The sequence below is a fragment of the Octodon degus genome, unplaced genomic scaffold (genome assembly GCF_000260255.1).
Source record: "Octodon degus isolate 3935 unplaced genomic scaffold, OctDeg1.0 scaffold00113, whole genome shotgun sequence".
NCBI lineage: Eukaryota > Metazoa > Chordata > Mammalia > Rodentia > Octodontidae > Octodon > Octodon degus.
Window position 1 is genome coordinate 4,898,724 of NW_004524689.1, and position 21,053 is coordinate 4,919,776.

Below are 21,053 nucleotides of genomic sequence, written 5' to 3' on the forward strand. Positions count from 1 at the left end.
TTTGCCAAGCTTGTTCCAAGTAGGTGCTTTAGACCACTGAACCATCTCTCCAGCCCCAAGAAAAAAGTCTTGACACATAATAAATGGTAAATTATTGTTAAGCTTAGCTTCTTCCTAATGTAACACTAATTTCTACATGAGAAATCATTTAATGCATCTCATGGCCAAAATAAGAGGAACCTTTGAAGTCCTTTGCTCTGCACCTACAAAAGTTGCCTAAAGAGAATGCTATATGAAATCACTTTAAAGCTTGGTTCTTGGGCGACTGGTCTGTTATGATCTGATCTCATAGGAACTGTATCAATTTATGTTGCTGTCTCTCAAGGTCTGTATTTGCTATATTGATAAAAACTCAGCTGCTTTTTGTATAATGCAAAAAGCCCTCCTTTGCTCCTCCCCTGGGGATGTCTGTGTCCCGAGACACGCAGCTCTGCCCGACCTTCCTCGCCAAGGTCAGGCTGCTGCGCTTTGGAATCACCGGCTGTACCCTGCTGACGAGGTTTTACTGCTCCGAGGAGGATGGCATTATATCCATCATCATTATTTTTGGAGGCAGGTTTTCCAAATTTGAAAATAAAAAGCAATGAACAATAGTATCTCTGTAGTAATTGAATTATGTGGAATTTATTGCCAGGAGAAAAAAAAAAAAAAAAAAACACTTAACCCCAGGATGCAAATTGTTACAGAAATGCCATTTATTGGGGTGAATGTAAAACATAAAATTCCTACCACAGTGGCTCAAATAAGCTGTTGAAGTTACTTTTAATTTTTCTTCCTTTACAGTGGATTTACATGGAGAAAGCATGTGGGTAAAATTAGTCAATTTCTCTTTCTTAGGAGACTTTATTATTGCTAACACTCAGATTTCGAGACCTTGCGTGCTTCTCCAGTATCTGTAAAGAATAAAAATTACTAGATGCTTTTAAGAATTTCTTTAGGGAAGAAGTGCACCACATGTAAGTGACAACTTTCTTTCAGAAGTACCAAGAAAGTTACATATCCTCATGCCTTGGGTGGAAACAGTGCTCTACCATCTGGAGTGTTTGCTTCAGCAGGGAGGCGAGGCCGGTTTTTTTTCCTCCTCACAGCATGTGCTTTCACTGAGATAGTCACTGTGAAGATCACCATCCTAGTGCCCACATCCTAGTGCCCGTGGTCCTAGTGCCAGCGTCCTAGTGCCCGTGGTCCTAGTGCCAGCGTCCTAGTGCCCGTGGTCCTAGTGCCCGCATCCTAGTGCCCTCATCCTAGTGCCAGCGTCCTAGTGCCTGCAGTCCTAGTGCCCGCATCCTAGTGCCCTCATCCTAGTGCCCGCGGTCCTAGTGCCTGCGGTCCTAGTGCCAGCATCCTAGTGCCCGCATCCTAGTGTCCTCATCCTAGTGCCCGCGGTCCTAGTGCCTGTGGTCCTAGTGCCAGCATCCTAGTGCCCACGGTCCTAGTGCCTGTGTCCTAGTGCCCACATCTTAGTGCCCATGGTCCTAGTGCCAGCATCCTAGTGCCCATGTCCTAGTGCCCGCGTCCTAGTGCCAGCGTCCTAGTGCCCACGTCCTAGTGCCCATGGTCCCAGTGCCTGCGGTCCTAGTGCCCCCAGTCCTAGTGCCCATGGTCCTAGTGCCAGCATCCTAGTGCCCATGTCCTAGTGCCCACGGTCCTAGTGCCAGTGTCCTAGTGCCCGCGTCCTAGTGCCAGCGTCCTAGTGCCCACATCCTAGTGCCCATGGTCCTAGTGCCAGGGTCCTAGTGCCCGCGGTCCTAGGCAGACACTGGTGATGTGGGAGGCATAGGAGCTTACCTCGCACCATGGCCTTGGGGACATGCTGTGGCAGCGGGACGAGGTGCGCTCTGTGTGCTCCTTCCCAGAAGGTCGCAGGGTTTTATGTTTTCCATTTTAGTTGCTAATCAGTCACAGAGATTTGTTTCTACTTTGTCAAAGCACTGGTGCCGCCGCCAGTGTCGGGCCTCTGGTCCCAGCATGCTAAGGGGAGGCTTTCTCACAACAGTGTGCCTCTGGGCCCGGGACCTTGGGGAGCTGCTTCGAAAGTCGTGTAGTCATCGTATGTGAGAAGATGATGAGCCGGGCCTGCTGGGCAAAGTCCAAGCATTTAATCCACTCCAAGACGTTCCGGGGCATGACCCTCTTACACCTGGCTGCTGCTCAGGGCTACGCCACCCTCATCCAGACCCTCATCAAGTGGCGGTAAGGCTGGGGTGTGAGGACTGCTCAGCAGCTTACGGCGTCCTGGGCATCCCCACCAGCCCAGGGCAGTCTGGCCCCTCAGTACTCTCGGTAGGCTGTGAGTGAAGGGCTTTCCAGGAGGAATTTCCAGAGGACCTTTGTGAACATATGCCCCAGAGCTACTTCCCGAGATACTAAGTAAACTGGGTTGTTTAGTTTCCTTTGGGCTCTTAGCCAGAGGGACAGTCCAAACTACCTTGGGAAGCCAGTAGGTCTTCACTTCAGTGAGGTTAGATGCCCCATTTGGTTTCATCTTTGTAGGGATAGTAGTAGTCTGGTGTTTCCTTTGATTGGATTGTGTGTGAGACGCCGGTGCTCTGTTACAGCACAAAGCATGCGGACAGCATTGACTTGGAGCTGGAAGTTGACCCCTTGAATGTGGACCACTTCTCCTGCACGCCTCTGGTAAGGGACTGGCTCCTACCTGCTCCTGACCATTTTCCCAGTCTGGCCGGGTAGGTGTAGAGCCCCATGGAATCTGAGGGTGCTACTCAAGGGTGGGTGGAAAGCTGTTTTGTTACTGTAAATCTTTTTTGTTGTTGTTGTTGGAACCGGGCATTGAACTCAGGCCCTTGCGCTTGCCAAGCAAGTGCTTATTCTACTGAGCCATCTCCCCGGCCCTGTTACTGTAAATCTAATCATTTGCCACACTGTGAACTCTGTAATGAAGTGTTTAAACGTACTTCCTCAAAGATCTTTCCAGTTCACCAAAAGCTGTATTATTGGGAGTTTACACGGATATGTTAGAAAGATGAATCTTACAGTGTTATACAACAAGGATCTTAGAACGTTACTTAAAAGATGAGTGAATTTACTCAGATTGAACTCTGTAAGGAAGTATTAAATAAGCCCACAGTCCCCCTTACTGACTTAGAGATCCAGGATACTAGTACTGACTTAGTATCTAGGATACTTTCTAAGGGTAATGTAGGGTTTCCCACAAGGACCGGTTCACTGGCGGCAGCGGCAAAGGTAAAGTGCAGTTTGGCCCTCTCTGTGAGAAAGCTGTCTTTGCCTCCCTGTCTAGATGTGGGCCTGTGCCCTAGGGCACCTGGAGGCCGCTGTGGTACTGTACAAGTGGGACCGCCGGGCCATCTCCATCCCGGACTCTCTGGGAAGGCTGCCTTTGGGGATAGCCCGCTCACGGGGCCACGTGAAGTTAGCGGAGTGTCTGGAGCACCTGCAGAGAGACGAGCAGGCCCAGCTGGGTCAGAACCCCCGGATCCACTGTCCCCCAAGTGAGGAGCCAAGTACCGACAGCTGGATGGCGCAGTGGCACAGCGAGGCTGTGAGTTCTCCAGACGTCCCCAAAGGGGTCACTGTCATTGCAAGCACCAGTGCAGGTAAACACCGGGAGCGGCGGCGGCGGCGGCTCAGGCCTTGACTGCTTTCCCATTGCTTTTCTGCATCCGCCCTCAAGGCCATCACAGATTCACATGCGTTCGTTTTGTAATGTTTCTGATTTTCTTTTAAAACTGCCTACCCTCCCCTCAAAAACACATAGAACATAGCTAAAGTTCTGTGCTCATGCTAGAAAGCCACGTTCTGGGAGAAGAGCTGTCTGACTATGACATGCGCTTCTGGGGAGTAGCTAAACATTGAGTTCCGGCTTGGCGCTTGGGTCTCTCAGGCATAGAGAAAATATTGCTGCTTTAGGATTCCGACTTTTATCTCCTGTCCTGACTGTCCTTTCTACTGTACTTTTCAGAGCTGAGAAGACCTCGGTCTGAACCCTCTAATTACTACAGCAGTGAGAGCCACAAAGATTATCCAGCTCCCAAAAAGCATAAATTGAACCCTGAGTACTTCCAGGCGAGGCAGGAGAAGCTGCTTCCCACTGCACTGAGTCTGGAACAGCCAAATATCAGGAAGCAGAGCCCTAGTTCTAAGCAGTCTGTCCCCGAGACAATCAGCCCCAGTGAAGGAGTGAGGGACTACAGCCGGGAAACCTCCCCTCCCACTCCAGAGACCGCAGCCTTCCACGCCTCTGGATCTCAGCCCGTAGTAAAGTGGAATTCCAAAGATCTTTACATTGGTGTGTCTACAGTACAGGTGACTGGAACTCCGAAGGGGACCAGTGTAGTAAAGGACACAGCACCTCCGCAGGTGCGCCCTCGGGAACCAATGAGTGTCCTGATGATGGCTAGCAGAGAGGTGGCGAGCACAGAGCTGGGGGCCTACCGCGACAGCGCAGAGAGCGAGGAGTGCTCGCAGCCCATGGATGACCTCCAGGTGAGCAGCGGCCAGGTGAGCGCAGAGGCTGCACCGTGCATCTCCGGGACCGCGCTCGCTCCAGAGGCCCTGGCTCGAGTCCCCCCTGGGGAGGGCTGGCAGCGCGCCCTTCTCCGCGAGGATGCTGGCGAGCCTGCTTTGCTCGGCCTGCATATTCCTGGCACGGATCCGACCATGACGAGGTCCTGAGCACCAGGCCCAGGCCTCAATAGAGCCTTCCTCTCGGCACCAGCTTCTCCAGACTCACTCATGGCCCTCCGAGAAGTCACCTGCTTCCTCCTTGCGTCTCCGATGCCAGTGTGCCAGTGTCATTGTCTTTAGTACTAGTTATATAGTAGAGCCGAGGCCCTAACGCCAGCTGGTGAGAAAGACGGAATCTGGACTAGCTAAGGGACCTTGACAAAGCCGTGGTATAGCTGTCGTGGAGGGTGTGGCGGGCTCGGGCTCTCAGAATGTGCCGTGAAATACCCTGGACCTGGTACTTGCCTGCTCTGACAACAGGTGCAGAACACACACGGTCCGCTCAGGGCAGTGCACTTGTTACAGATTAAGAGACAGCGTACTAAAGTAAACTCTACTCGAATGCGGCTGTTAAGCAGATTCCATTAAAATATACTGGGGAGGGCTCGGGAGATAGCGCAGCAGACTAAGCGGCTGCTTAGGCAAGTACAGGGACTGGTGTTTGATCCTGGCACCACATGCAGCACTGGCCCTGCCACCAGGTGTGCTGAGCTGGCCACCAAGACCGGGTGTGGTGGCACACAGCTATAATCCCAGCGCTGGGGAGGCTGAACACAGGAGGATCACTAGGAGTCTGAGCTGCATAGTGAGACCCTGTACCAAATCCATAAAAAATAAATAAGGGAAGAAAGAAAAATAAGGTAGATCAGGAAGATTGAGAGGGAAAACTCTCATGCAATTTCCAAAGGGACTCCTCTCTCCAACTTCCCTTTGATACAACTCCAAACCAAACGTAAAAGGAGAAACCCCTTCTAGAAATTCAGCAGGCGACTGGCACCTGCAGAAGTGACACAGCCAGTGGGCGGGGCACAGAGGAAGGAGATGCCTGCATTAGCCAGTATACCTGGGTGAGGCCTGGTCCTGGGGCCAGCCTGTGCCGGCCACCCTCACTGTGGGGCACAGAGTGAGACGCGTGTGTTTTCCCGTGGCACATCTGCAGTGGCCAGGAGGCTCTGCTTGCTGTCTCCCAGCCACAGGAGCCACAGGAGCCTGTGAGTCAGAGCTAACAGGGTCACACGCCCCACCCTGGAAAAGTTCTGTAAAGAGCCAGATGGTGAATTGTTCAGGGCTTTGCGGGCCACAGTGACCTTATTACAACTACTTTTGCCCTAATAGCATAAGCAGCACCATAGACAGTATTAAATGACTATGAACGTGAGCACTGAGCACATAGCTCAGTGGCACAGCACCTGCCTAACAAGCACAAGGTCCTGAGTTTGATTCCTAGTACCAAAAAAAAGTGAATGAACATGGCTGTATGCCAATAAAACTTTATTAACACAGCAGGTAGCTGGCTGGATTCACTCTAGCATTGTTTGCCAAGCCCTGCTATAGACGCTTCCTCATGGAATGCATAGCAGGTGTCAGTACTAAGCAATCTAGAGCAGGGTTTGTAAATATAAATGTAATGAAACATTGTATTGGAAACCAGTTGCTCAAAAGAGGAGAGCTGGAGTGGAGTATCCTGGCGGTCCAGCAGAGCCTCCTGCGGGATGGAACTGTGCCTGGCACACTGCACACCCACACTGGCAGGGTGCCGAGCACTGGGAAGGCAGCCAGGGTAGCTCAGGAACTAAGTTTGGAGCCAGGCCTGGAATGCGCTCCTATAATCCCAGCACTCAGGAGGCTGAGGCAGGAGGATTGCTTCAAGTTCAAGGTCAGCCTGGGACTAACCTGAAGTTTAGGATCAGCCTGAAGGAGAAACTTTGTGAAAAAAAAAAAAACAAAAAACCCTAAATTTGTAATCATAGGTAGGCTTTATTAAGTTTAAATAGCTGTTGGGCAGCACAGCTTTGTAACAGTTTTTGTTCATTAAAAGAGACTTGATGTTGTAAATAGAAAACAATAACTAAAACTGTTTCACATTTTTACCAAGTCTTAAGAGACTGCTGTCGTGCCAGCAGCAGCACATGCCTGGGAACAATCCGGCAGTCTAAAGAGGTGCTGTGGCAAATGAAAAAAAAAGTCACCAAATAATTCAAGCAGTGTCAAATGGTTCACAGAGGCATGACCAGCCAGCCCAGCAGCACCGGTACGTCATCGCAGCGGTCAGCAGTGTGGCTGGGTGCAAAAAGGCCCTTGTGAGAAGGACATTATTTCAGTGGAAGAGGGAGAAAGTTTAAACAGTCGAGAACTAAAATGCTAAATTACCGCAACAAAAACAGAAATAGGGAAAGAAAGATAATCTGTGTGTTAAAGCCGCTCTTCTGTTCATAGAAGAGCGTAGATTTTGTTCCATTTTTGGTGTGGATAGATGAGTATAGACTGAAATCTGCTCATCAGCAGTGTCCAGCTAATAGTGTAAGAGCAGGCTGCAGAATTCCTAAGTCATTGAGGGGGAAAAACAGTTGGGCTTATATGGAAAATGTCCAGGGATGTTAAGAAGCAAGAAAACAGGCAGAAAACAATGCAGGGATGTCTTCCGGGCGAGGGAGCCGTCCATGCTTTGGCGAGTGGCAGTGCCACGGGAAGGCCGATTCTTGGGTGGAACTGAGAAGAGCAGAATACAGGCTGCTTGTAAGAGATGCAACTAACGTGAAAAGAAGGAAAGAATGCAAACAAAGCGAACAAGCTTTTACAGATAATATCAAAAGAAAAAAAAGGAAAAGGACTGGGGGGGTCCCCCCGTGAAGACCCTGATCTGGGTCTGCAGCATGAAGAAGAAGGAAAAGAGATAAAAAGTACAGTTTTAATTAGCCAGGTGTGGGGGCGCACGCTGTGATCCCCGCTACTCGGGAGGCTGAGGCAGGAGGACTGCAAGTTCAAGCCCAGCCTGGACTTAGGTCTCAAAATTGAAAACAGTCAGAAGGGCTGGGAGTTCAACTCGTTGCTTTCTGGGCTCAGTTTCTAGTATCGTAGAAAAGAATTACAATTCAAGGCAAGTAATGACCTTAGATAAAAATAATTTTCGAAAAGATCTGACAGGAACCATCAGATTGTGGCAACATAATCTCTAAACCCTGAAGCAAAGACTACGAAGTAGAAAAGAGCCAAGGAAGATGATGCCAAGCCTCAAAGTATGTCAGATCAGTATGTATGAAAAGAAACTGGGGAGGCTGAGGCCAGGAGGATTGCTGCGAGTTCGAGGCCAAGCTGGGCTACAAAGTGAGTTCTGGGCCAGCAGAGCAAGATTCTGCCTCAAAAAGACAGACAAAAAATTTTAACAGTACAGTTAGAAGCTTGCTATAACATCCATTTAATGATAGTTAATACAGGCTTACTTACGACTTCACAGATGCAGTATGGGTAGCTAATATATCTGTATCAACGTACGTACAGAGAAGTAGTATGTCATTGTGTCTGGAGGCCTGGGACACACTTAAGGAAATTGCTCATGTCGTAGGATGAAGAATTTGAATAAAAACCCGAAGCTATACATACAAAGCTATCTTCTCTAAGCAGAATCCAAGAAATTTAGAAGAAAATGATATTTTCAAGGTCCGGTTGCTGAGTGTATTATTTGTTATAAAATGATTAAAATTGCTTTTTGCAGCCATCACAATAAAAAGTTTCAGCTACTTGCTGTCCCAGAATCTGCACTGTTGCGTTAAGGTACTTGGGTGTTGAGTGGTCACAAAATGCAGGAGGACCTGACTTTAGGGTGGTGACCTGCGGAGGTCAGAAGTTCCTCTTCGCTTTCAGTAGAAGCTGGAGTTAAGCTTGTCTGTTGTGCCTACTGAGGACGCTGGGGCAGGGGGATTTCTTGAGCCCAGGAATTCCAGGCCAGCCCGCCCAACACAACCCAGATGGTGTCTTGGAAAGACTAAGAGGAGCGTGTGAGCGCCGTTGTGGGAGAGGAGCGGGCAGAGCTTGCTTCCCTCTGTGGGAGTCAGATCAAGAGGCCAATTGACGATGAAGAGCTGCAGCATTTTTCTTTATTTTTTTCCTGTTTGTTTCCATGACAAAAAGTAATTCTTGTTTTTGGATGAAAATTATCAGAAGGATTTTTACCAGCTATCTAGGGGTGTGATTTTCATGCTGTACAGTTCCGTACCCGTGTAAGTGCCCAGTGTCACGAAGCTCATTGGACATGCGTGGTGGGCATCAGGACCCCTTGCCGGCACATGCTGTGGTTTCCGGAGCCTCTGCGCAGTCTGCTCCACCTTGCCGAAGCAGCTACCAGCTACAGAGCTGACCTGATACCCCGGGCTTTGCTTTGCCTGGCCTCTTTCCCGTAAGATGTTTCAGAAGTATATTTGAGATGCTCCTTCAGAACATTTTCACTTTCCTTAAAAACCGAAACGGCTGTTTTTCAATTACCATTTTCAAGAGGTATGCGAGGAAATTTTTAAAACATTGAGCTCATATATCTGATCTTGGTTTTAAAAAAAATCTTCATATCAGATTTGAGTATTCTTAATTATAAGTTGGGAATATTTGAGGTATAGATGCCAGCAACCTGTGTGGGTTTAATTTAAAAAACAAACATTTTTTTGCATAACAAGTGCAGAGGTCCAGTTGCTCAGTGATAGCATCAGGGACCCAAGGGTTTTGGGGTTTGGTTTCTCCGCCCTAGGCTTCTCCTCTTTGTGACTGTCCTTGCCAGGCACACTGCTTTCCGTTACAGCCACACAGGCCTGGCTGAAGTCAAGGCAGGAAGCAGAGAGGAGAGGGCGGGCTGGGCGCAGAGCCCTGCATGCTTTCATCTGGAAGTGGGGTGCAGTCTATCCCTCAGGTGCACGTGATGGGCTGGGGGAGTCCAGGGTATCCTAGCTGGCTGTGCTAGGACCCCTGGAGTCCGGTGCATCGCTGCTGAGAGATGAAGGTTCCCCCGCTGAAGCAGAAGGGATGGTTGGACTTTGGCCAGGCAGCTCTCAGCATCACCTTGTTACGATGGCACCTTGCTGCTGCGGATGGTAGTGTTCAGTGGCTGGTGCAGCCGGGAGAGGAGTAGGCGTGAGCCAGGTGTTCTGTGGGACGTGACCAAGGGCTCCTGGTCGAACCATGCTTGGGAGATACTCAGGATCTCAGCATGTTGGAATCGTGCAATAAAGTGTTACTGAATGCAGGGGATTGAGTGCACTATCCTGTCTCGCCCTTTTTTCTCTCCAGGGCAGCAGGGAGAGTGACTAACTTCGAAGGGTCCTTTCTAACCTGAGTGTCCTGTGAACTTCTGTTTCAAGGTGAACATGATGACCTTGGCAGAGCATATCATTGAGGCCACTCCTGACCGAATCAAGCAGGAAAGCTTTGTCCCCGAGGAGTCCCCAGCATTGGAAAGAACAGACCCTGCCACTGTCAGCAGTACAATGAGCTGGCTGGCCAGTTACTTAGCGGATGCTGATCGCCTGCCCACTGCTGCCCAGATCAGGTAGGAGGACTCCAGGCTCGTTTGCTCCCAGGGTAGGTGCCTGAGCGAAGCAGGAGGCCAGGCGGCGAAGGGCACAGGGTGCGTGTGGTGGAATGCAGGGCTTTCCACGGGAAGGAAGAAGGCTTTAGGGCAAGTTCCGCTGCGCCTTTGAGGCCTGGCTTTGTCTCACTGCTTCTATTATCTTCCAGCTAGATCAGTGCATATGAGGTAAGAGGGTGTTACTGGGTCTAGTGGAAGTTTCGCAGAGGAAGGACAGTGCTTATGGGACTTGGTACTTAGCAGAGTTCTAACCCCCTAATAGGTGCACTTGATTGTGAGCTTGATTGAAAGTCAACTACGTCGCTGGGTAGGTTTGGCAGTTCAGCGAAGGGAAGGAAGGCAGACTTCCCTGCTCGCAGCAGGTTTGGGTGATGCTGTCTTGTCGGTGAATTAGTAGGTAACGGGCTGCACTGCAGAGGCGCTCACTCTCCCCTTTCTCCTCTTGTTTCAGAAGTGCATATAATGAGCCTCTCACCCCTTCTTCTAATACCAGCTTGAGCCCCGTCGGCTCTCCAGTCAGTGAAATAGCTTTTGAGAAACCCAACCTTCCCTCAGCGGCAGACTGGTCTGAATTCCTGAGTGCGTCCGCCAGTGAGAAGGTAGAGAATGAGTTTGCCCAGCTAACGCTGTCGGATCACGAGCAGCGAGAGCTCTATGAAGCCGCCAGGCTGGTTCAGACTGCTTTCCGGAAATACAAGGTACGGCGGCGGCAGCGGCCACGTCCCGACGCCCTGCTGGTCTCCAGGTCGGGGAGGGGAGAGGAGGCACAACGTGCGTGCGCAGACGGAGGCGTCCCTCCCGTGTTCTTTTTCTTTCCTGAGCTTAAATTTTATTCAGTGTTTTTAATTAGATCATATTAAATAAGTAATAATTTGTCAATTGTGGGATAGCTGGCATCATCTCAACTCACTGTTGTTGAGAAAGAATATTTTATTTAGTGTATGCAAAGTTGATACCTCTGCCCACAAGGAATTTATGACCTACAGCAAGGGCTTTCCCCTGGAAGCCTGGGGATGGGCTTTAGAAAACTCCTGATGTACAGTTACAAGTCAGGCTCCTCCGTGAGCATCGCTGATAGGAAGAGGACTCCGTAGCTCTCTGCAGATTCTTAAATCTTTGACAGAGCAGCTCCCCAAATGTGGCAAAAACCATTAATCACTGATTGAAAGGTAAAGTAGTTGGGATTAGCTTAGTGAAGACTGTTGAGGTCTGGTATGGAAAATGGTACAGTGCCTCAGTTATTAAATATTTTTAAAATGAATACATTTTAGGCCCCCCAACAATCAAGTGTAGAAGTGTTTTTTTTTTTCTTTTTGGCCAGCTCAGGATGCCCTCAGGGCAGGTCTGGTAAGGCTTGAGGATCTGGAGATCAAACCACAGCATCCTGATTGCTTTGTTTAAGGTGTCACTTAAACAACTGAGCTAATGGGCAGGTCCCTAACAATCAAATATGATGGTTTGATTTGGAAGTACAAATACTCTGAGGTTTATTCCATGAATTCATTTTTCCTCATTTATAATTGTGAGTGCATTTTGGCAAACCTGGGGTCTCAGTGCTGAACAAGCTGTATCACTCGCGTGATGGTTCTGTTCAAGCTGTAAGGGCAGCGCCCACTGTGGATGGCTGCTGACTTCTCCCTGCTCTTTACCCTGAAGGGCCGACCCCTGCGGGAACAGCAGGAAGTGGCTGCTGCTGTCATCCAGCGCTGTTACAGAAAATATAAACAGGTAAACCTCAGTTCATGCCCGGAGGAACTGCATCTTGCCCAGGCGGCACTGACCACAAGGACCCCGGTGTGCATCGTGGCTAAAGAGTGTTCCCTCCTGCTCCTTGTAACCAAAAGGCATCATTTAAATCAGCTTCCCAAGAAGGCAGACGAGAGGAAAACAGAGCAAACCCAGCTGCAGTTAAGCTTATGCCACAAAAGAAAGTAGGTTCCAAACGGCGGCCTTTTGGTCTTACTACCTCCGTGAGACACTGATGTGACACAAGGCAGTTACTGGTGTTGGAGGCGAGCAGCTGCGCCCAGTCGTGTCCTAGGCTCCGTGGGAGTCTGGTGTGCTGGCGGGGAAGGCAGCTACTTGGCTTAGGTGTTGAGGTTCACACGGGTGTGCTCTGTGCTCAGCATCCTTTCAGCGTCATCCATTTAAAGTGGAGAATAGTAAAAGATCTTTGAAAAATCTTAAAAAGCTTGGAGCATCTTAAACTGCTTTTGCATTCCCTAGGTAGCAGGGACAGAAAGGCTGTGGGCTGTGTGGCTCACGTCCTAGGCTGAGGGGCCCCAAGGCCGTGCAGTGCCCTGTGCTGGAGCTTCTGCACACATCCGCGCTCCCGCTTCTTAGGATTATCCAAAGTGAATGGTTTTATTTCCAGTCTAAAGATGAAGAAGCTGAGGCTCAGAGTAAATGTGGCTTTCTAACCATCAAGGTGGTTGTAAAAGATGGATAATTTCCTTGCTGAGTTTAGACGAGTTTGCATGAGAAAATTCAGTCCTGCCAGGAGACTCTAGGACCCTGCATTGAGCTCGTGCTTCCCGTGGGGCTCACGTTTCTGCTTAAGGACCAGTAAGTGCTAAGATGTTGAATCATCCTGGAGCAAGGCGTGGCTGTGCTCTCCTTCAGATACAGGGCTTTGGTTTCTGATGTGGGTTGCCGTTGCGCAGGTGACTCTAGGCTAAACCCTCTCCATGGAGCAGGGAAAGAACCTCTCCCACTTGTAGCCAGTTCAGTTCACGATCCCAGAAAACGAAGGTTTATTGTGCAAACGCTGACACCACAGTGCCTCCAGCCCTGCCTCAGGGAAATGGTTGTGGCTTCTGTTTTGTGAGCCTGCTTCACGCTAGAACCAGTGAGACACAGAAACAAGATCTCACGCCTGCGACTGTGATAGGTATTTATTCCAAAATATAGTTTGAGGTTAAAAAAAAAAAATCTTCCCAAAGAATTGTTATCTACAAGTATGAGGCTAGAAGGCATTATTTTTGAAATTAGTAACTATATGATAGATACTTAAGAAGATGGAAGACATTAAAATAGCTAGGTTGCCTTTTATGGGAGATTGGTTCTGGTTCTGGTTTTCAGTTTTATTAATTCAGTGATCTAACATTAATCTTGTATTTTCTGTTTCTCCCCCAAGCTGACATGGATAGCCTTGAAGGTAATGACACACCCAAGTCCTCTCACAACCATTCCACCAGAATCACAAACTCCACACCCATCACCAGCTCCAAGGAAGGGCCATTAAGATGGCGCAGTCGTGAGACAGTGCCCCTTGCCAGGCCACCTCACCACAGTGCATCCATCCTCTGGGACCTTGTGGTTTTTCAGTCGGAGCGGGTTTTGGCATTAATCATGATTGGAGATTTTCTTGGCTAGTGTCGACCCATCCAAGCCAATTACCATGGGCCAAGCGGCTACTAGATAAATATCCTTTTTCCATGACGGGCTGCCCAGTAGCGCAGCAGATTTGAGTGTGCCGTGGGTACAAGCCGAGGTGGTGAAAGCCACAGAAGCGCTGTAGGACCCAGTGTTCTTGTCTTACGGGACTTTTGGACCAATGAGATGAAAGTAAAGCAGGTCAGATGAGACTGAAGAAGCTGCTTGCAGGAGGGGCCTCAGTCTGGACCACTGAGAAGCCAGTTTCCTCCCCTCATTCCACCTCACACATCCAGGGGTGTAGTTAGGCAGATGCAGGGATTTTCCAAGGAGTACTTTCCTTACAATGGTAAGTTGCCTTCTCGTAAGCAAAGGGCTTTGTGTGACTTCTTGTCATATTCCATCCAATTAGAAATCTGGACATAGCATTTTTAGGCCGTGGTAAAACTCTAGTTTTGGTGCCTCGACTGATCATGAAAAAGACCCAGACTGCTCTGGAGCCTCCAGTCCTGGCCTTTGCTGCTCTGTAGCAGGCTGCGGGAAGAGACGCTGCTGGCCTTGGAACCTGAGCAGGCCCCAGCCCTCTCACGGCTTCCCAGAGGTCATTGCTTTGCCACCATGTTGGTCGGATGAGTATTAATCTCTCACAGGGTGACATGGATTGAAGGTGTCAGCGTTTCATGATAAGCCTTGTATTTGGGACCCTGTAACTCCCTCAGAAATTTACCATGAGGAATGATAGGAAGCAGATGCTAGCTGTAGATAGTCCCGTGATGTGGGAAGCAGGAGGCATAACAGGGTTAAACATGTTTCCAAACTGGGGTGAATATTCTAAAGGAAGCATTTAAAATTTCACTTTGAAAATAATGTTAGATCACTTATGTCCAAGTTATTGCTATTGAAAGCTTTGTCAAGAAGGGCGATTATTTTGATATTTTGGGGCGAAAGTGCCTACAAAGCAGAGTGCTATCTGCAGGCGACCCGCTGAGCAGTGCCTTCTGCTGGGGAAGGCAGGCGGAGACATTCCTCATCGCCTCGGTGGTGATGGCACGCCACGCAGAGACCCGGCTGAGAGGGAGCGAGAGCCTCTCTCCTCCCCTGCCCTGAGCACACGGACCCACCAGCTTGTGCAGCCCCTGTTGTTACTGTCTTGCTCCTTCTTGTTTCCACTACAGTATGCACTTTATAAAAAGATGACACAGGCGGCCATCCTCATCCAGAGCAAATTCCGAAGTTACTATGAGCAAAAAAAGTTCCAGCAGAGCCGGCGCGCCGCCTTACTGATCCAGAAGTACTACCGGAGCTACAGGAAGTGTGGCAAGAGGCTGCAGGCTCGCCGGACAGCCGTGATTGTGCAGCAGAAGCTCAGGTGGGCTGCACACCCTGGCGGCACTCGGCTGACCAGGCGGGGGACCTGGCTCCCCAGACCTGCCCCATGCCGGCTGCTGCTTCTGAGAACCTTCTAGGGGTTGTGGCTTTGGGTAGTGACACCTGTGCCATGGCCCCCAGTTGTCCATTGAGCGCCTCTATATCCCAGCCATCCCGTTGTATTTTGCTGTTGCCGGCCAATTTCAGCTTCCATCAAAACTTGACAATACCAGAGTTTATGCTTCAAGAGAGGTCACCCCATATCGTAGTCTAAGTTGGGGAGCTGTTGTGTACAAGACTTTGGACAATTAGGGTTATGTTGTTCTGTTCTAGAAAGTCTAGTAACAGCCTTGAGCAGAACGCAATACACTGATTTACAGAACAGATAATAGCCGAAAGAACCAGTCAAACTCAGGCAAGTGGGATTCTAAACTACGGAAGTCTGTCTTGTGATGGCTCTTTTCTGTAGCAGGCTTATTAAATGGTAAGAGGACGTTCAGGGACATCTTGTTTCCAGGCTGTGTGTTGTCCCCTAGCCAGCTCAACGCTGCGGGGCGGCGGGCACTCCCACTGCTGCCTTGCTCCGTGGACTCCCTTCCACATCCCCTGCCACTCCGACAGCTCTCAGCCTTTGCATGTTGGCCTCTCCAGATCCCTTCTTGTGACAGTGATTTATTCTTACTTTTCAGGAGCAGTTTGTTAACCAAAAAGCAGGACCAAGCTGCTCGAAAAATAATGAGGTTTCTACGTCGCTGTCGCCACAGGTACATGAATCCTTATCTACACATTTTAAGCATCAGGAAGGATAAAATAACCCTCACCTTGACTGTCCATTAACTCCCGCATAAGGCAAATGTCCCCTGCAAAGGTCACGGCCCAGACGCCACAGGGCAGCAGAGCTCACTGAGTAGACACTTGGTTGCTAGCAGGAGACCGCTGGAAACCTGCAGACTGGACTGGGTGTTCACCAAGTGCCGATGACAGCCATGGCTCTGCGTGTCGATTGGGGTGCGAGGATGATTACAGTCAGACTAGCTACTAATTCAAGCTTCTCTTTAACCTGTTATTTATATACCACTTTGCATGAGCATCATCCATACTCTGCTAATGTACATCCAAGCAGAACGTAGTTTATTTTCTTATGGAAAGGAAGCTGTGAACACCATCCAGGTTTTCCGACCGTCTTTCCACTAGACGCCTGCTGCCCCCTGCTGGACGTGTCGGTTGTCAGCAGAAGCTGGTCCGAGATGGAGACCAGGAGCTCTCAGAGTGGGAAAGACTCTGAGGTTACAGCAGCATTTGCATTAGGAGGAAGAGGCACCAAGAGCCCAGTGTCGGGGACACAGCCTCGGCTGGTGGAGCTCAGGGGAGCAGCGGCTCTGCTGACACCTGGGTGCCTTTGATAAAGACTTGTCCTTCCCTGCGACTTTGGGGACTGGAGGAGAGCGCATGGTGTACTCCATGTAGATCAGTGTTGCGGTCAGGCACACATGTGGCCACTTGCCCCGTGGCCGTGGTGTCTCCTGTGCGTCTGCTGTGCAGCTGACAGCTGCAGGCGTAGGGCTGGCTCCCACATGTCCTGTCCTAGTCCCTTTCCTGTCCCCTCATGCCCCATCCTCAACATCATATTCAACTTGATGCCTCAGGGCCTCCTTTCAGCTTTTTCTTAATCTTAAAGAGTTGGTTGCTCATTTTGAAAACTTTGAGAGTGAAGAGGGTCTAACTGGCTACTTGTACTGTGAACCTGCAACAGGAGGAAATGCATAGCCACCATGTCAGCGATGCTAAAAGCTGTAAAAAGAGCGTTCGTTCCTTAGGGTTAGGGCGCTCCTGAGCTAGAAGGCGGGGAAGGATGCTCAGGAGCGCCTGGCTGTGTGTGTGTGCGCTCCACCACGCCAGCTTGAGAGCTAGCAAGGCGGTCCAGACGCCCTTCAGTAATAGGAGGCCCTGTCTAGAAATGCATGGCCAACTGTGACCCTTGGTGAGGCCAGGCCGTGTGGCTGGGACCTCAGGAAATTGGTTCCGCAAGCCTTACCAGAGCCGATTATTCAGTCACTCTTTCCCTGGACATTAGATCGCTGGTGACCAGAGAGCAGCTGATGGTCTATTTGGAGAAAATACCAAGGACCACCCTGGGAGTCCTCCCTGTCTTGGGTGTTCACAGCCCCTTCTTCCCTTTGCCTCTTCTTCCTGCAAAAAGCAGACTCAGGCGGGTTCTGCCCAGTGTAGAGACCAGCAGACTTGATCACACAGGGCCGACCACACGGCACCGCTTCCTTCAGCAACTTGCACAGAAGATTCCATTTTCAAGAGAATTTCTTTAACAGGGAGCTTCTTATAGGCTGCTACAAACAAAGCAGAATGTTTGCTGTTTAAATTGCACTGTACTTTCCTCCCTCATTTCTTCTGGGCTTATCCTCAAACTTTGAAGAAAAATGAGAGGTAGGTAGGTAGGTAGAGAGGAAGTGCTTTAGGAAAGAAATTACAGGAAGTCTTATTCCTATTTTCCTTGTATTTATTCCACGGCTATGCCCGTGTTTTCAGTGGGTGAGATGAGAATAGAAGATATTTAAACAAAACATAAACTCATGCGCAGCTACCTCCCAAAAAGGAAGCTGAACAGAGGAACCTTTCCACTCCTGTTTTTAGAGTTCTCTTTTTGTAAACCAGTACAGAGAACTTCCTGAAGATTTCTACCTTCCTTAGGCGATTTTAACAAGTCACAGCCTGTAAGAAGGCTGTGAAGAAGGTTCATTCTGAGGAAAATGGCACATTATGGGCTCTGAGTGTCTGCTTTCTGAGTTGGCACAAAATAGTGACCCCTTGGCACTTTCCTTGACCTTTCCGAATTTAGATACTAGAAAAAATATACAAATTTTAATATTCTGTATATACTGATGATATGAGATTAGTTTTCACTTGCCATTCCTAGATACCCAATTAGTATAGTCAGTGAAGAAGTTTGAAATCCTGAATATGTCCTAAAAGTTTTGTCTTAAATTTATATTTTCCCTACCTAGACTGCCTCCAATCCTGTTTCTATTCTGGTTTATTTCATCTGTTTTACAAGACACCATCATGTTCATTGTGCTCAGAGGCAGTAAAGTCTGTATTACATAGGAAACCTCATGTGATACCCTCTCAAGCAGGTGGGTTGATGGCTCCAGGCATCTCTGAGAGGCTTGTGTCTGAGTTGTGACCCCTGCGTTTTAGGGCATAAAGATAAATTGGTGTATGTTCTGCCTGCTCATTTCACAGACCCCACCATCACTCCTTTTCTTCTTTCCCAACAAGGAACCACTTTATACTTTTTTTGGTTGAAATAAAGCTATTTATAAGGTTTCTGTTGTGACCCTCATGTGCTAATAGCTCTTTGGTATTGTTTTGCTGTCTAAAGCCCCCTGGTGGACCATAGGCTGTGCAAAAGGGTGAGTTTAGCTGCCTGCTAGCCGGTTTACCTTTATCTTCCATTTTCAATATTTTGCTTTCTGCTTGCTTGCATGGGGCTGCAGCCTAGGTATGCCAGTAAGTTTCACGTCCATTTTGAATGAAATAAAGCAAGATACAAACTAACCCTAATTACTAACACTGCTGTTTTATGCACCAGGAAAACAGTCACAGATGCCAGATTTAGAAATGCATGAGTCACTAAGAGGGAGGGCCCTTGTGAGACCCCTGCAGGGCATGCTTGGACTTGGTGGAAGAAGCCTTCCACATGCTGTCTGTCTATCCGTGGGATCAGCTTAGCTTGTAATAAGGTTGCGTCCTGAGAAAACAGTGAGCAAGTGGTTTTTTGTGATTAAAATAATTTACCACGTGAAATTTTCTCAACTGCTGGTTTTGGCAACATTTTAAAAGCAAGAAGTTTCCCTAGGCAGCACTAGGCCTTTAAAAAAAAACAAAAAACAAAAACCAATCCATTTCCTGTGTAGAATTAGTGCATCCATGTTTCCGGGCGCCTGCCGCCTCACTAAGTGTCCCCCCTGTGCTGGGGGGCAGTGTCCTTTTCAGCACCAGTCCTGGGCCTTAGTTAGAAAGGTGAGCAGAGTAGCCTCCAGCACTTGGTCAGAACACCAGGAGGGAGAAAACGGGGTGCAGCGTCCTAAGTCTGCATTGTATGTCGTAGTTGGGAGTGGCTGTTCCCCAGGAATCCATATTCTGAAGACATTACCACAGATAGCTATCAGTAGATACTACTGGTGTTCCCAAGATTTTAGAATATAGTGCCAATTCGTGGGAATTCATCTGACCCAGGTGCAGCTGTAACCCGCCTAAATGTAGTAAAAGATTTAAAGCTAGGAAATGAATTGGTCAACATTGGACTTGAATTTAGATCAGTTGAAATTTTTTCTTATAGCCTGACGGGAAGATGGATTTAGAGAATGATGGGGAGTTATCTCCTTTAACCACATTCACTTCATCCTCTTCTTAACCTTGCACTGTATTTTAGTCATTTTTCGGATTTCTGAGAAATAAGCATAATTCAAAGAATCTTAAAACTTCCAGTGTTTCTGGAAACATCCCCATCAGACTAGATGTATGTTGATGTGAGTATTTGTTCTGTTTTAAGGCAGGGCTCAGCAGACTTTTTCTTAAAAAGCTTAACAGTCAGTGTCTTAGACTTTTTGGCCCCTATATATAGTCTGTTCTGATTGCACAGTTCATCTATTGTAGCTTGAACACAGCCGAAGACAGCGCATAGAAGAACGGTCGAGGCTGTGCTCTGCTGTAGCCACAGGAATAGGGCTGGGGCTGGAGCTGGCGCACAGGCTGGCGAGTGCCAGCCTGGGACTAGCCCCGAGTTTTCGTGAGTTCTTCTGAATGATCACCTTGTCTGTATTAAGGAGCGTCTCACCTATTTTAAAACCATTAATAGTGGATGGAGACTTTTTTTTTTTAAAGCAACTAAATGCATAAATGTACGTAACCTTCTTTAACGTTAGGCAGCTGTCATTGAAACATTTCCAATCCCGTGGAGTAGAGCTGGCTCAGAGATGTCTGTGCTTGAAATTTAAAAGGAAAAGAGACGGGGATCTCCCATCTCCCACTCTCTGTCCCTGCTCACCTTCCGCATACGTAGGTCCTTCTCTCCACTGAAAGCCTGTAAGAGAGCGGATGCATGCTCTCGTTCTCAGGCGGGCCGCGAGCTGTAGGATCTTGCATGTTAAGTGCAGTGCTGAAAGCCTGCTTCCAGGAGCCAACATCGTGTTAGAAGTGGTTGCTCATGTGGTTTTGAAGCTTGTCCAGTATGTTCTGATCATTTCAAGAGCACATTTCTCAAGGTGTTTTTGGTGCCAACCAGAGTCCCTACCTTAATTTCTTTAGTGCCTGCTGCCTTCTGTTGTGAACTCCCAAGACTCCTTCTTGTGCATGGAAAGTTTGAATTTCATAACGTCCTTCTGCCTCACACAGTTTAGGGAGTTGGAAAGGGGCTGAGAGGTTTTTGGGTGCCTTCGGGTATAGTAATGTGTGTATGTATGGACTGAGGAAGAGCTCACGTATAGCACTGCATAATTACCAAGATCTCTAGGCCCTCTCTCTTCCTCAGAGAAGTCGTAACAGTCCCCAGGCTGAAATTTTTCTTTGGAGCCAAGCATCCTCTGAAGAGAATTTCTATTCCTGTGATTTTGTCAAAACACATAAAATACATCATACTTAAGACATTTAAGGTTTATTGAAAAATAATATTTGAAAATGGAAGGAATCCAGTTCTGTGGTACAGTATTTAGGTGCCCAGGCAGCGAGCAGAAGGACACCCGATGGGCGCCCAGTCAGGCCGCAGAGTCCCCGCATGGTGCACCGGCCTGGCATGCAGCTCTGAGGACCAAGCGGGTCTCTCAGTGTCAGCACTGTGACAGGGCAAGAAAACGCCCACCAGACAGTCGTCACCAAGTCCAACCCTCTTTTATTTTTGTTTTTATTCAGCCCGTCCTTCAGGTTTAGCCTCTCATTTACCCAGAACTGAGAAGAGTCACTAGATTCCAGACGCTGTTAGGAACTTGCCTTCTTTCTTGGATCTCAGACACAGTAACTGTCTATTTAGGGGAGAACTTCATCATCACCGAAATACTGAGGTCAACTCTTTTAATTATTTCTTTTACTTAATGTAGGTGAGAAAACCAACTTGAGTAAATGACTGATTTTAAGCTTTAAGAAACATTTAAGGGGGCTGGAGAGATGGCTCAGTGGTCTAAGGCACCTACTTAGAACAAGCTTGGCAAAGCATCAGGGACCGCGGTTCAATCCCCCAGCACCA

The 21,053-nt window shown here is 48.6% G+C and overlaps 1 protein-coding gene across 10 annotated transcripts in view; it reads left to right on the forward strand.

The window, feature by feature from the left end:
- The window catches only part of Camta1 (calmodulin binding transcription activator 1), a 766,244-nt gene that overhangs the window by 735,467 nt on the left and 9,724 nt on the right, over positions 1-21,053 (forward strand). Inside the window, exons 14-24 of one of the 10 annotated variants that reach the window (XM_023699407.1) lie at positions 1,994-2,193; positions 2,559-2,637; positions 3,260-3,575; positions 3,941-4,479; positions 9,828-10,015; positions 10,506-10,752; positions 11,711-11,782; positions 13,191-13,211; positions 14,605-14,798; positions 15,487-15,561; positions 18,195-18,225. In XM_023699407.1, the coding sequence (XP_023555175.1) occupies positions 1,994-2,193; positions 2,559-2,637; positions 3,260-3,575; positions 3,941-4,479; positions 9,828-10,015; positions 10,506-10,752; positions 11,711-11,782; positions 13,191-13,211; positions 14,605-14,798; positions 15,487-15,561; positions 18,195-18,225 (1,962 nt within the window). The remainder of the gene's footprint in view (positions 1-1,993; positions 2,194-2,558; positions 2,638-3,259; positions 3,576-3,940; positions 4,480-9,827; positions 10,016-10,505; positions 10,753-11,710; positions 11,783-13,190; positions 13,212-14,604; positions 14,799-15,486; positions 15,562-18,194; positions 18,226-21,053) is intronic. The other 9 variants (XM_023699410.1, XM_012516579.2, XM_023699408.1 and 6 more) reach the window with 9 other exon arrangements.